Raw genomic sequence first — 16,062 nt, forward strand, 5'->3', positions numbered from 1 at the left:
GACACCCCTGGTAAGGGAAAGTTATGGGTGTAACACACTTGGGTAAGAGAAAGATATCGGTGAGACACACTCGGGTAAGGGAAAGTGATGGGTGAGACACCCCTGGTAAGGGAAAGTGATGGGTGAGACACACCTGAGTAAGGGAAAGTGATGGGTGAGATACACCTGGGCAAGAGAGAAAGTGATGCGTTAGACACACCTGGGTTAGGGAAAGTGATGGGTCAGACACACCTGGGTTAGGGAAAGTGATGGGTGAGACACACCTTGGTAAGGGAAAGTGATGGGTGAGACACACCTAGGTAAGAGAGAAAGTGATGGGTGAGACACCCCATGTAAGGGAAAGTTATGGGTGTAACACACTTGGGTAAGGGAAAGTTATCGGTGAGACACACTCGGGTAAGGGAAAGTGATGGGTGAGACACCCCTGGTAAGGGAAAGTTATGGGTGAGACACACCTGTGTAAGGGAAAGTGATGGGTGAGATACACCTGGGCCAGAGAGAAAGTGATGAGTTAGACACACCTGGGTTAGGGAAAGTGATGGGTCAGACACACCTGGGTTAGGGAAAGTGATGGGTGAGACACACCTTGGTAAGGGAAAGTGATGGGTGAGTGTTAGGGTCTCCTGCTCTGTGCTGCCACGTCGTCATGGCAACCGGGAGACAAGTGCTAGCGAAGTAACCTGAGCGTAGCTGATACTCCGGTTCGGGTCTTTTGCTGTGCAGTGGTTACAGGCTCTGTGCACGGCAGGGGATCCGGTGCTGGTTTTTGTGCTCATAGTCTGTGAGGTCTGAGTGGGGCGTGGACAGCACCTGCTATATAAACCCTCTTCTCAGGTTAGGCAGATGCTGCTGAATCTTTGTTGGTTAGTCAGTTCCTGAAAGCTAGCTAGTACTGTGTAAACTTTGTATTTGTTTGTTGCTTACTGCAAATAGGCCTTGGGATTTGGTATTACACTCTGCCAATCCAGACCTAGCAGTAAGACTGGAGTCAGTCGTTTAACCTGCTGGGGTTCTTTTGCTACTCTGTGAACCTAGCAAGTTTGCGGCTGTATTCTCAGACTTGCCTGCCAAAATCCTTTCTCACTGTGCAAGGTGTTCAGGTGTCAGTTTAGTGGCAGTAAGCTGAACCAGTGCACTGCAAGTGAGGACTAGGATTGTGGAGACTCTCCTTGTGTCTATTATTCCATCTCTGACCAAGGAGTTTACTGCCACACCCGTTGGTAACCCTTTAGGGTTTTGCTGTTGCCCTTAGCAACAGCATTTCGGGTTCTCTACGTATTAAATCACTACATCTTGCTTCTTTCCATCTGAGCATTCCTAATACTAGGGAGACACTCAGTTTCTTAGCCTTTGGGCTTCTCTGTTCACTTTGTGTTTATTTTGTTACCCTATCACCTTCTGTGTATGTAATGTCATATTCCCCAGTCTGTCTGTGAGTTCATTTGTTTTGCATCCCTCACCGTTCAGACACCAGTACATTCCTGCTGGCACTGGTGTGCATAACATATTCAGCAGCCTAATACTCCTGTTGAAATTTTGTGGGAATATGGAGCATACCCCTCAAAATACTTTGCAACAGGTGGTCGATCAGGTGCAGGTCCTGACTCGACAATTTAATGATTTGTCCATTAAAATGCACACCTCGCAGGCCGCTGGCGGAGCTCCCGCAGCAGCAGTACCTTCAGGGGTTAAGGAGCCGAAAGTAAATCTCCCGGATCGTTTTTCTGGAGATCGCTCGCAGTTCTTTTGTTTCAAGGAGAGCTGCAAGCTATATTTCCAGCTTAGGCCTCAGTCTTCTGGGTCGGAGATTCAGCGGGTGGGCATAGTGATTTCCTTGCTACAAGGAGACCCACAGGTCTGGGCATATGGGTTGCAGCCTGACTGTCCGTCGCTTAAAAGTGTTGATGCTTTTTTTACGGCACTGGGCATGTTGTATGATGACCCTGACAAGACGGCCTCAGCCGAGGCTCAGATTTCGATCCTTAAGCAAGGGCGAAGGCCAGTTGAGGTTTATTGTACGGAGTTTCGGAGGTTGGCCCATGATACCCAGTGGAATGACCCAGCCCTGAGACACCAGTACCGAAGAGGTCTTTCTAACCAGTTAAAAGACCAACTGGTACAATATCCCTTGCCTGATAGCTTGGATCAGCTCATGCAGTTATCCATTCGGGTGGATAGACGGCTGAGAGAGCGCAGGCTTGAAAGGGAGACCGAGGTTTCCTTCTTTCCCAAGGGAACCTTAGACTCTGAGGAATTTTCCGAGGAGCCTATGCAGATTGGGGCTACCCGCCTCTCCTCGCGTGAGAAGACGCGGAGGAGACAGCAGGGGTTATGTTTGTACTGTGGGAATAAAGGTTAGTATCATGCCCAGAAAAGCCGGAAAACTTCAGGGCCTGAGGGTGATGGGAAATATCCTGTCAGGCCAGAAGTCAGAATTTCCCAAGAAGACTTTTATCATTCCGGTGACCTTGAAGATCCTCGGTCAAACTGTCAAGACTGAGGCCTTTGTGGACAGTGGGACCGACGGGGTTTTTATGGACCGCCAATTCGCCCTGAAACACTCTGTTCCCTTAGTACCCTTGGCATCGGAAATTGAGATTTGTGGGTTAAACGGGGAACCATTATCCCAGGGTAAAATTACCTCTTGCACTAGCCAGATTTCTTTGTTTATTGGAGCCACACACTCTGAAAAATTGTCCTTTTATGTGACTGTCTGTACTTTTGCCCCATTGGTGTTGGGGTTACCCTGGTTAAGGGCCCACAATCCTCAATTTGACTGGGTCTCTGGGGAGATTCTTAGTTGGGGTACTGATTGTTTCAGGAGTTGCTTGAGCCTTCCAGTCAGGCTTTCGCAGCTAAGTTTGCCAGGATTGCCAGGATGTTATGCAGATTTTGCGGACGTGTTCTCCAAAAGAGTTGCAGAGGTACTACCTCCCCATCGCCCCTATGACTGTGCCATTGATTTGTTGCCGAATGCTAAGCTTCCCAAGAGCAGGTTGTACTCCCTGTCACGTCCTGAGACTCAGGCTATGGCAGAGTACATTCAGGAGAACTTGGCTAAGGGATTTATCAGACCTTCACAGTCTCCAGTTGGGTCGGGGTTCTTCTTCGTGGGTAAAAAGGACGGTTCGTTGCGACCTTGCATCGACTTCAGGGAATTGAACCGTATCACGATTAAAAACTCATACCCACTGCCTCTCATTTCGGTCTTGTTTGACCAGCTTCGTACTGCCACCATTTTTTCTAAGATTGACCTACGCGGTGCGTACAATCTAATCCGAATAAGAGAGGGGGATGAATGGAAGACTGCCTTTAATACCCACTCAGGGCATTATGAATATTTGGTGATGCCTTTTGGGCTCTGTAATGCCCCGGCAGTCTTCCAGGACTTCATGAACGATGTGCTCAGGGAATATTTGGATAGATTCTTAGTTGTATACTTAGATGACATCCTAATCTTCTCCCATTCCCTGGAGGAACATCGGAAGCATGTACGCTTAGTCCTCCAGAAACTCAGAGACCACCGGCTTGGGGCGAAGCTGGAGAAGTGCGAATTTGAAGTTCAGCAAATCGCATTTCTAGGATATATTATCTCCCCAGAAGGTTTCCAAATGGAGGGTTCCAAGGTACAGGCAGTCCTGGATTGGGTGCAGCCCACTAGTTTGAAGGCGCTTCAGCGTTTTCTGGGCTTTGCGAATTTTTATAGACGATTTATCGCTGGATTTTCGTCTATAGTGGCGCCCTTGGTGGCACTCACTAAGAAAGGGGCGGATGTTGCTCACTGGTCTTGAGGCCAAAGCGGCTTTTGCCAGTCTCAAAAGGGCATTTGTCTCGGCCAAGGTGCTGCGACACCCAGATCCAGAGCGTCCTTTTGTGGTGGAGGTGGATGCCTCTGAGATGGGTATTGGGGCAGTGCTCTCTCAGATGGGGGTGTCTGATAATCGCCTTCATCCCTGTGCTTACTTTTCCCGTAAATTTTCGCCTGCCGAGATGAATTATGACGTGGGTAACCGGGAATTGTTGGCTATTAAGGATGCACTCGAGGAGTGGAGACACTGGTTTGAGGGGGCTAAGTTTGTGGTCTCAATTCTCACCGACCATAAGAATTTGGCATATTTAGAGTCAGCGAAGCGCCTCAATGCCAGGCAGGCACGATGGGCTTTGTTTTTTGCTTGCTTAAATTTTTTGATAACATATCGCCCTGGGTCAAAAAACATCAAGGCTGATGCGCTCTCGCTGAGTTTTGCTCCAATCCAGGAGACCACCGAGGAGCCATTGCCCATTGTGTCCCCATCATGTATTAAAGTGGGCATTACCCAGGACCTCTTGTCATTAGTCCTTAGAGCACAGGAGCAGGCTCCTCCAGACCTTCCGGTAGGTCTTTTGTTTGTGCCTCCTAGGTTAAGACAGCGAGTGTTCCTGGAATTCCATGCCAAGAAGTCGGCAGGTCACCCGGGTATTGCCAGAACTCGGGAGTTGCTATCTAGGGCGGTGTGGTGGCCCTCGGTGGCTAGGGATGTGGATCAGTGGGTTCGGGCATGTGACATCTGTGCCCGAAATAAGACTCCTAGAGAGGTTCCTGTTGGCCCATTACATCCACTCTCTATTCCATCTAAGCCATGGACCCACATTTCAATGGATTTTGTGGTGGACTTGCCCAAATCCTCGGGGATGACAGCCATCTGGGTTGTCGTTGACAGGTTTTCGAAGATGGCGCACTTCGTTCCATTGGTTGGGCTGCCATCGGCCAGACGCCTGTCTGAATTATTTATGCTGCATGTTGTGCGCCTCCACGGGTTGCCACTTGATGTGGTCTCTGACCGCGGATCCCAGTTTGTGGCCAAATTCTGGAGGGCATTTTGTTCCGATCTCCAGATTTCTGTCAGCTTGTCGTCAGGCTACCATCCGCAGTCTAATGGGCAGACTGAAAGGGTGAACCAGTCCTTGGAGCAGTTCCTCAGGTGTTATGTCTCCAAGTGTCAGACTGACTGGGTTGCTCATCTGTCCATGGCGGAGTTTGCCTATAACAACGCGGCTCACTCTGCTACAGGGATCTCTCCCTTCCTTTGTGTGTATGGGCATCATCCTAAGGCCAATTCTTTTGACCCCCTGGACTCCACGCCTGGTGGTTCCTCTGTGGTTTCGGTCCTTAGAGGTATTTGGAGGAAAGTGAAGAAAGCCCTTGTGTCTGTGTCATTAGTGACCAAAAGGGTTTTTGATAAGCGGAAAAGACCCTGCAGCTTCAAATTAGGAGACTTCGTCTGGTTGTCTACCAAGAATTTGAAGTTGAGACAGCCATCTCATAAGTTAGGCCCCCGGTTCATCGGTCCTTATAAGATCACTAGGGTTATCAATCCGGTGGCATTTCAGTTAGATCTACCCCGTTCTTTGGGTATCAATAAAACATTTCATTGTTCCCTTTTAAAACGGGCGATTAGTAATCCTTCTTCCAGTGGAAGACCTTCCCCTCTTCTGATACGTGGCCAGAGGGAGTTTGTTGTTGAAAGGATTCTTGACTCCAAGATGGTTCGGGGTCGGCTGTCATTTTTGGTGCACTGGAAGGGGTATGGCCCGGAGGAGCGGTCGTGGGTGCGCAGTTGTGATCTTCATGCCCCCAGACTGTTACGCTCTTTCTTCTCGCAGTTCCCTGATAAACCCGGTGGTAGGGGTTCTTTGACCCCTCGTCAGAGGGGGGGTACTGTTAGGGTCTCCTGCTCTGTGCTGCCACGTCGTCATGGCAACCGGGAGACAAGTGCTAGCGGAGTAACCTGAGCGTAGCTGATACTCCGGTTCGGGTCTTTTGCTGTGCAGTGGTTACAGGCTCTGTGCACGGCAGGGGATCCGGTGCTGGTTTTTGTGCTCACAGTCTGTGAGGTCTGAGTGGGGCGTGGACAGCACCTGCTATATAAACCCTCTTCTCAGGTTAGGCAGATGCTGCTGAATCTTTGTTGGTTAGTCAGTTCCTGAAAGCTAGCTAGTACTGTGTAAACTTTGTATTTGTTTGTTGCTTACTGCAAATAGGCCTTGGGATTTGGTATTACACTCTGCCAATCCAGACCTAGCAGTAAGACTGGAGTCAGTCGTTTAACCTGCTGGGGTTCTTTTGCTACTCTGTGAACCTAGCAAGTTTGCGGCTGTATTCTCAGACTTGCCTGCCAAAATCCTTTCTCACTGTGCAAGGTGTTCAGGTGTCAGTTTAGTGGCAGTAAGCTGAACCAGTGCACTGCAAGTGAGGACTAGGATTGTGGAGACTCTCCTTGTGTCTATTATTCCATCTCTGACCAAGGAGTTTACTGCCACACCCGTTGGTAACCCTTTAGGGTTTTGCTGTTGCCCTTAGCAACAGCATTTCGGGTTCTCTACGTATTAAATCACTACATCTTGCTTCTTTCCATCTGAGCATTCCTAATACTAGGGAGACACTCAGTTTCTTAGCCTTTGGGCTTCTCTGTTCACTTTGTGTTTATTTTGTTACCCTATCACCTTCTGTGTATGTAATGTCATATTCCCCAGTCTGTCTGTGAGTTCATTTGTTTTGCATCCCTCACCGTTCAGACACCAGTACATTCCTGCTGGCACTGGTGTGCATAACATATTCAGCAGCCTAATACTCCTGTTGAAATTTTGTGGGAATATGGAGCATACCCCTCAAAATACTTTGCAACAGGTGGTCGATCAGGTGCAGGTCCTGACTCGACAATTTAATGATTTGTCCATTAAAATGCACACCTCGCAGGCCGCTGGCGGAGCTCCCGCAGCAGCAGTACCTTCAGGGGTTAAGGAGCCGAAAGTAAATCTCCCGGATCATTTTTCTGGAGATCGCTCGCAGTTCTTTTGTTTCAAGGAGAGCTGCAAGCTATATTTCCAGCTTATGCCTCAGTCTTCTGGGTCGGAGATTCAGCGGGTGGGCATAGTGATTTCCTTGCTACAAGGAGACCCACAGGTCTGGGCATATGGGTTGCAGCCTGACTGTCCGTCGCTTAAAAGTGTTGATGCTTTTTTTACGGCACTGGGCATGTTGTATGATGACCCTGACAAGACGGCCTCAGCCGAGGCTCAGATTTCGATCCTTAAGCAAGGGCGAAGGCCAGTTGAGGTTTATTGTACGGAGTTTCGGAGGTTGGCCCATGATACCCAGTGGAATGACCCAGCCCTGAGACACCAGTACCGAAGAGGTCTTTCTAACCAGTTAAAAGACCAACTGGTACAATATCCCTTGCCTGATAGCTTGGATCAGCTCATGCAGTTATCCATTCGGGTGGATAGACGGCTGAGAGAGCGCAGGCTTGAAAGGGAGACCGAGGTTTCCTTCTTTCCCAAGGGAACCTTAGACTCTGAGGAATTTTCCGAGGAGCCTATGCAGATTGGGGCTACCCGCCTCTCCTCGCGTGAGAAGACGCGGAGGAGACAGCAGGGGTTATGTTTGTACTGTGGGAATAAAGGTTAGTATCATGCCCAGAAAAGCCGGAAAACTTCAGGGCCTGAGGGTGATGGGAAATATCCTGTCAGGCCAGAAGTCAGAATTTCCCAAGAAGACTTTTATCATTCCGGTGACCTTGAAGATCCTCGGTCAAACTGTCAAGACTGAGGCCTTTGTGGACAGTGGGACCGACGGGGTTTTTATGGACCGCCAATTCGCCCTGAAACACTCTGTTCCCTTAGTACCCTTGGCATCGGAAATTGAGATTTGTGGGTTAAACGGGGAACCATTATCCCAGGGTAAAATTACCTCTTGCACTAGCCAGATTTCTTTGTTTATTGGAGCCACACACTCTGAAAAATTGTCCTTTTATGTGACTGTCTGTACTTTTGCCCCATTGGTGTTGGGGTTACCCTGGTTAAGGGCCCACAATCCTCAATTTGACTGGGTCTCTGGGGAGATTCTTAGTTGGGGTACTGATTGTTTCAGGAGTTGCTTGAGCCTTCCAGTCAGGCTTTCGCAGCTAAGTTTGCCAGGATTGCCAGGATGTTATGCAGATTTTGCGGACGTGTTCTCCAAAAGAGTTGCAGAGGTACTACCTCCCCATCGCCCCTATGACTGTGCCATTGATTTGTTGCCGAATGCTAAGCTTCCCAAGAGCAGGTTGTACTCCCTGTCACGTCCTGAGACTCAGGCTATGGCAGAGTACATTCAGGAGAACTTGGCTAAGGGATTTATCAGACCTTCACAGTCTCCAGTTGGGTCGGGGTTCTTCTTCGTGGGTAAAAAGGACGGTTCGTTGTGACCTTGCATCGACTTCAGGGAATTGAACCGTATCACGATTAAAAACTCATACCCACTGCCTCTCATTTCGGTCTTGTTTGACCAGCTTCGTACTGCCACCATTTTTTCTAAGATTGACCTACGCGGTGCGTACAATCTAATCCGAATAAGAGAGGGGGATGAATGGAAGACTGCCTTTAATACCCACTCAGGGCATTATGAATATTTGGTGATGCCTTTTGGGCTCTGTAATGCCCCGGCAGTCTTCCAGGACTTCATGAACGATGTGCTCAGGGAATATTTGGATAGATTCTTAGTTGTATACTTAGATGACATCCTAATCTTCTCCCATTCCCTGGAGGAACATCGGAAGCATGTACGCTTAGTCCTCCAGAAACTCAGAGACCACGGCTTGGGGCGAAGCTGGAGAAGTGCGAATTTGAAGTTCAGCAAATCGCATTTCTAGGATATATTATCTCCCCAGAAGGTTTCCAAATGGAGGGTTCCAAGGTACAGGCAGTCCTGGATTGGGTGCAGCTCACTAGTTTGAAGGCGCTTCAGCATTTTCTGGGCTTTGCGAATTTTTATAGACGATTTATCGCTGGATTTTCGTCTATAGTGGCGCCCTTGGTGGCACTCACTAAGAAAGGGGCGGATGTTGCTCACTGGTCTTGTGAGGCCAAAGCGGCTTTTGCCAGTCTCAAAAGGGCATTTGTCTCGGCCAAGGTGCTGCGACACCCAGATCCAGAGCGTCCTTTTGTGGTGGAGGTGGATGCCTCTGAGATGGGTATTGGGGCAGTGCTTTCTCAGATGGGGGTGTCTGATAATCGCCTTCATCCCTGTGCTTACTTTTCCCGTAAATTTTCGCCTGCCGAGATGAATTATGACGTGGGTAACCGGGAATTGTTGGCTATTAAGGATGCACTCGAGGAGTGGAGACACTGGTTTGAGGGGGCTAAGTTTGTGGTCTCAATTCTCACCGACCATAAGAATTTGGCATATTTAGAGTCAGCGAAGCGCCTCAATGCCAGGCAGGCACGATGGGCTTTGTTTTTTGCTTGCTTAAATTTTTTGATAACATATCGCCCTGGGTCAAAAAACATCAAGGCTGATGCGCTCTCGCGGAGTTTTGCTCCAATCCAGGAGACCACAGAGGAGCCATTGCCCATTGTGTCCCCATCATGTATTAAAGTGGGCATTACCCAGGACCTCTTGTCATTAGTCCTTAGAGCACAGGAGCAGGCTCCTCCAGACCTTCCGGTAGGTCTTTTGTTTGTGCCTCCTAGGTTAAGACAGCGAGTGTTCCTGGAATTCCATGCCAAGAAGTCGGCAGGTCACCCGGGTATTGCCAGAACTCGGGAGTTGCTATCTAGGGCGGTGTGGTGGCCCTCGGTGGCTAGGGATGTGGATCAGTGGGTTCGGGCATGTGACATCTGTGCCCGAAATAAGACTCCTAGAGGGGTTCCTGTTGGCCCATTACATCCACTCTCTATTCCATCTAAGCCATGGACCCACATTTCAATGGATTTTGTGGTGGACTTGCCCAAATCCTCGGGGATGACAGCCATCTGGGTTGTCGTTGACAGGTTTTCGAAGATGGCGCACTTCGTTCCATTGGTTGGGCTGCCATCGGCCAGACGCCTGTCTGAATTATTTATGCTGCATGTTGTGCGCCTCCACGGGTTGCCACTTGATGTGGTCTCTGACCGCGGATCCCAGTTTGTGGCCAAATTCTGGAGGGCATTTTGTTCCGATCTCCAGATTTCTGTCAGCTTGTCGTCAGGCTACCATCCGCAGTCTAATGGGCAGACTGAAAGGGTGAACCAGTCCTTGGAGCAGTTCCTCAGGTGTTATGTCTCCAAGTGTCAGACTGACTGGGTTGCTCATCTGTCCATGGCGGAGTTTGCCTATAACAATGCGGCTCACTCTGCTACAGGGATCTCTCCCTTCCTTTGTGTGTATGGGCATCATCCTAAGGCCAATTCTTTTGACCCCCTGGACTCCACGCCTGGTGGTTCCTCTGTGGTTTCGGTCCTTAGAGGTATTTGGAGGAAAGTGAAGAAAGCCCTTGTGTCTGTGTCATTAGTGACCAAAAGGGTTTTTGATAAGCGGAAAAGACCCTGCAGCTTCAAATTAGGAGACTTCGTCTGGTTGTCTACCAAGAATTTGAAGTTGAGACAGCCATCTCATAAGTTAGGCCCCCGGTTCATCGGTCCTTATAAGATCACTAGGGTTATCAATCCGGTGGCATTTCAGTTAGATCTACCCCGTTCTTTGGGTATCAATAAAACATTTCATTGTTCCCTTTTAAAACGGGCGATTAGTAATCCTTCTTCCAGTGGAAGACCTTCCCCTCTTCTGATACGTGGCCAGAGGGAGTTTGTTGTTGAAAGGATTCTTGACTCCAAGATGGTTCGGGGTCGGCTGTCATTTTTGGTGCACTGGAAGGGGTATGGCCCGGAGGAGCGGTCGTGGGTGCGCAGTTGTGATCTTCATGCCCCCAGACTGTTACGCTCTTTCTTCTCGCAGTTCCCTGATAAACCCGGTGGTAGGGGTTCTTTGACCCCTCGTCAGAGGGGGGGTACTGTTAGGGTCTCCTGCTCTGTGCTGCCACGTCGTCATGGCAACCGGGAGACAAGTGCTAGCGGAGTAACCTGAGCGTAGCTGATACTCCGGTTCGGGTCTTTTGCTGTGCAGTGGTTACAGGCTCTGTGCACGGCAGGGGATCCGGTGCTGGTTTTTGTGCTCACAGTCTGTGAGGTCTGAGTGGGGCGTGGACAGCACCTGCTATATAAACCCTCTTCTCAGGTTAGGCAGATGCTGCTGAATCTTTGTTGGTTAGTCAGTTCCTGAAAGCTAGCTAGTACTGTGTAAACTTTGTATTTGTTTGTTGCTTACTGCAAATAGGCCTTGGGATTTGGTATTACACTCTGCCAATCCAGACCTAGCAGTAAGACTGGAGTCAGTCGTTTAACCTGCTGGGGTTCTTTTGCTACTCTGTGAACCTAGCAAGTTTGCGGCTGTATTCTCAGACTTGCCTGCCAAAATCCTTTCTCACTGTGCAAGGTGTTCAGGTGTCAGTTTAGTGGCAGTAAGCTGAACCAGTGCACTGCAAGTGAGGACTAGGATTGTGGAGACTCTCCTTGTGTCTATTATTCCATCTCTGACCAAGGAGTTTACTGCCACACCCGTTGGTAACCCTTTAGGGTTTTGCTGTTGCCCTTAGCAACAGCATTTCGGGTTCTCTACGTATTAAATCACTACATCTTGCTTCTTTCCATCTGAGCATTCCTAATACTAGGGAGACACCCAGTTTCTTAGCCTTTGGGCTTCTCTGTTCACTTTGTGTTTATTTTGTTACCCTATCACCTTCTGTGTATGTAATGTCATATTCCCCAGTCTGTCTGTGAGTTCATTTGTTTTGCACCCCTCACCGTTCAGACACCAGTACATTCCTGCTGGCACTGGTGTGCATAACAGTGAGACACACCTAGGTAAGAGAGAAAGTGATGGGTGAGACACCCCTGGTAAGGGAAAGTTATGGGTGTAACACACCTGGGTAAGGGAAGTGATGGGTGAGATACACCTGGGTTAGGGAAAGTGATGGGTGAGATACACCTGGGTTAGGGAAAGTGATGGGTTAGATACACCTGGGTTAGGGAAGTGATGGGTGAGATACACCTGGGTTAGGGAAAGTGATGGGTGAGACACACCTAGATAAGAGAGAAAGTGATGGGTGAGACACCCCTGGTAAGGGAAAGTTATGGCTGTAACACACCTGGGTATGGGAAAGTTATCGATGAGACACACTCGGGTAATGGAAAGTGATGGGTGAGACACCCCTGGTAAGGGAAAGTTATGGGTGTAAGACCATAACTTAAGGTAAGGGAAAGTGATGAGTGAGATACACCTGGGTAAGGGAAAGTGATGGGTTAAACACCCCTGGTAAGGGAAAGTGATGGGTGTAACACACCTGGGTAAGGGAAAGTGATGGGTGAGACAAACTTGGGTAAAGGAAAGTGATGGGTGAGACATACTTGGGTAGGAAAGTTATGGGTAAGACACACCTGTGTAAGGGAAAGTGATGGGTGAGACACACCTGGGTAAGAGAGAAAATGATGGATGAGACACACCTGGGAAAGGGAAAGTGACGGGTGAGACATACATGGTTAAGGGAGAGTGATGGGTGCGACATACATGGTTAAGGGAAAGTGATGGGTGAGACACACCTGGGTAAAGGAAAGTGATGGGTGAGACACACCTGGGTAAGGGAAAGTGATGGGCGAGGAAGGACCCTCGGAGGTCTGAAATGCGTCGGCATCAGACTGCTCAGGATTACCAGTGACTGTCCGGTCAAAAGCTCTGGAGTCAAGCAGTGTGTACATTCCAGACTACACACTGCATTACCACCTGCGGCTCCACACCCACAAACCAGGTAAGGACTCTGGTTCATTTCTTGCTTTTATGTGTTTTTATTTGATCATACTCAATTACCACACTATAAGGACATCAGTGGTATTAGAGAATAAAGAGGAGGATATATCAGCAACAATTGCTCTTTCCTCCTAAAGGAATCTCGCTCATGTTTTACTGTCATTTCTATATGTATTAAAATTAGTTTTTTAATTTATAAACACTCCAGCGCCCAGTGCATTATACTCACCACATTCCAGACTAATGTTATGTTGTTCCGTCATGTTGATGGGCTGGTAACTAGTTAGTATATATTGAACAGGCAGCAAGTGGTAGGGTACTTACCTAAAGCAGTACCAGGAAAAGTAACACGGGCGCACTGCAATGGACCCATGACAGGTCTTTAATAACAGAATAAAGAATCTCATATGGACTAAATCTCCAGAGGTTAGGAGTGACCGGCATACCGGATTAATGGACAAACCAAACCACACTACCTGCAACACCACATGCCACAACACACCAGCACACAATGCACTCTAACAGGGCAGTTACCTCTTCCGCAACAGGGAGCGAAACTCTTTTCTTTTTCTTTAAGCTACGGATAGTACCGTCTAAGATTCCCTGACAGCGCTTCCAAAATGATTTAGAGGGAGAGGGCTTGACGAGCAGAAGGAACAAAGAGAAAAGATATACAAATAGTGATTACAGTTTGGAGATGGGACAAGAGGATGAAAGGGCAACCTGCTGCCAAGAGATACTTACAGAATTGTCGGAACTGGACACCGGACCTCAAATGATGCTAATGCTCATGTAGTACATAATACAGTGAGACAACTGACAGAAAGCAAGGTGGCTGCATGGACAGATGACAGGAAGAACAGAGCAACAAGGGGGCAGGAAAGGGTTGGAAGTACGGAGGTACAGACAACAGGTAGAGATGCTGATAGATAACAGGAATACAGAACACCCATAGCCATGCATCGGACAATATATATGTATAATGGAACAGTGGACTCTGAAGACCTTTGATGGTTCTTTGGGATCATTCTTTGAACAATTCCTTCTGTATGGTCTAATGATATTCTACATTTTGGAGAAAGAGCTACAGTGTCTTCAGTATTCCCACCAACCTAGCAGCATATTCTTACCATAAGTGGCTCCTCCTCCGGTTCTGGGGTCTCTGATCGTCTTGGGAGTACTTTGGGCTCTAGCCACAAGGGCCCATCTACCCGCTTCCTTGGGCTGTCTTCCTGCAGCTCCGCACCATCCTCCGTCTCCATATCCAGGCTGTCCAAGAGTGGGTGTTGGAAAAACATGGGACTAAGTGCCTTCTTCCTGTATCTGCGGAGTGGTGGGCCCCTGGGAAGTGAAGATGTTTGCGTGATGTCCTCATCCTTTGGGCACTGAATAGCTTCTGCTGCGATAGACCTGTCTGTGTGGCGCAGTTCATCCTGCAGAAATATACAGATAAGACTCTGCTCAACCGGTTCTTTCTGCCGCCGTCCACTAGCGCAGACTATCCTTCACTGTACAGATCTGACGAGCACACATATAATCCTCTCCGGCGGGGGACTGGTCTTTGTGCTTTTTAGTGATGATTTATTGACTCCAGACAAAGTAAAGTACATCAGCAAATATAATCGAGATCCTGGTTATAGTGCATCCCAAACGTTGTGTCTTTACTATTAGGATGGACCTGAGAAGTCTCCAAGTCCCATCTACCCTCTGTGTGTCTAGACAGGACATTTAGGGTGTAAGTATCATTGTGTACACACAATAAGCTAGGTGTTTTTGTCTCCTTTGATGAACTATAGGCTTGGTGACTCTACCGGTGGCACTTTCAACATTTCCGATCTGGGATTATGTGGACAAACTAAATGAGGGAAAAAACATGAAACGGATGCTATATCTCAGGCCCTGCTGGACTGTGACCTTGGAATTTGGGCTCCTGTTTTGTTCTCCTACTGGCCACTAACCTTGGGCACCTTGGTGGCTTCTAGAACATCAGTTGTCTTTAGTCTTTGAGCTTTGTTTCCTCTTTGTTGTTTCTGGCAACGCCACCGCATCAGCACCCAGCTCAGCATTCCCTGTAATTCTTCCAGACGCTCCTTGATCTGGGGACAATGAGGTATGACTAAGTAAAAGAGTTATTTATTAATAATGAGAACTTAAGACAAAAGGACACTAACATGCAGTTTTTGCAGTTCGAAAATACAGATTCTCTGTTAAAAATGGGTCTTGCACCCAAATGGAAGAGCATCCTAATATGTGATCCAGAATTCACAGGACACGTATTCCATGCCTGTGTCTCTGGTGTGATCGGCTTCTCCAAGATCTCCCATCTCACCATTTGAGAAAGACGATGATCTTCTCCTATCAGCTTCCACCCAATACCCGCAAGCACTTCAAACTCTTTCAGCTTCTCCTCAATGCTCTTCTCCAGCTCCTCTCTCCGACCGGGGACAAGTCTGTCTCCGGGACTTTCTGACAGTACCTGAGACCTCATATCTTCTGTCCAGGATCTGCAGAGAGGGGAACACTGCATACGCATGAGAATTGGAGACATATGGACCACAAGGGCTTATTATCCTGAGATGAGCCCAAGGAGGGACATTTATAAGGAGAGAGAAAAGGTGAAGGTCTGCTAAAATGCAGGACGTGAGGTTATTACTGGAGACGTAGCTACAGATATGAAATGTAACGCAGCATGTAATGTGATAACACATATATATGATGATGGTAGTACAATGATTACTCCCTTGCTACTTACATCTTAGCTGTATTATGTTATGAGAATTGTGGTGCTCTTTGTTACCTGTACTCTATTTCTGTTCTGTAATTACTGTAATGCTAAGTTTTGTCTCCCTGTACTGTCCTTTGTACGGCGCTGCGAAACACTTGTGGTGCCCTATAAATAAAATGTAATAATAATGTCATTAGGTGGTGTGGCTATAATATGTGACTTATAGTGCTACATTTGTTTATGTAATTGCCAATGTGGCTGAGACGTCGCGTCACATATCACAATACATCTATATGATGTCATAAGGGGTGTGGCTATGAGATGTGACCTGTAGCTATACACCCGTGTGATGTCACTAGAGGGATTTCTATGAAATGTGACCTGCAGCGATACACCCGTGTGATGTCACTAGGGGTGTGGTTATGAAATGTGACCTGCAATAATACACCCGTGTGATGTCACTAGGGTGTGTGGCTATGAAATGTGACCTGCAGCGATACATCCGTATGATATCACTAGTGGTCTGGCTATGAAATGTGACCTGCAGCAATGCACCCGTGTGATGTCACTAGGGGGTGTGGCTATAAAATGTGACCTGTAGTGATTCATCTGTATTATGAAGTGTCAGGTTGATCATATTTATACCCGATTTTTTAAAGAGCAATGCTTTCATTAGCAATGCACAGCTAGTAAAAGCACT

The 16,062-nt window shown here is 48.0% G+C and overlaps 1 protein-coding gene across 3 annotated transcripts in view; it reads right to left on the minus strand.

The window, feature by feature from the left end:
- The window catches only part of LOC134910596 (spectrin beta chain, non-erythrocytic 5-like), a 188,481-nt gene that overhangs the window by 28,816 nt on the left and 143,603 nt on the right, over positions 1-16,062 (minus strand). For 2 of the 3 annotated variants that reach the window (XM_063918820.1, XM_063918819.1), the window contains exons 20-22: positions 14,967-15,141; positions 14,596-14,733; positions 13,768-14,070 (exon numbers count right to left, since the gene is read on the minus strand). In XM_063918820.1, the coding sequence (XP_063774890.1) occupies positions 13,768-14,070; positions 14,596-14,733; positions 14,967-15,141 (616 nt within the window). The remainder of the gene's footprint in view (positions 1-13,767; positions 14,071-14,595; positions 14,734-14,966; positions 15,142-16,062) is intronic. The other variant, XM_063918821.1, reaches the window with a different exon arrangement.

This window comes from Pseudophryne corroboree, chromosome 4, assembly GCF_028390025.1.
Source record: "Pseudophryne corroboree isolate aPseCor3 chromosome 4, aPseCor3.hap2, whole genome shotgun sequence".
Taxonomy (NCBI): domain Eukaryota; kingdom Metazoa; phylum Chordata; class Amphibia; order Anura; family Myobatrachidae; genus Pseudophryne; species Pseudophryne corroboree.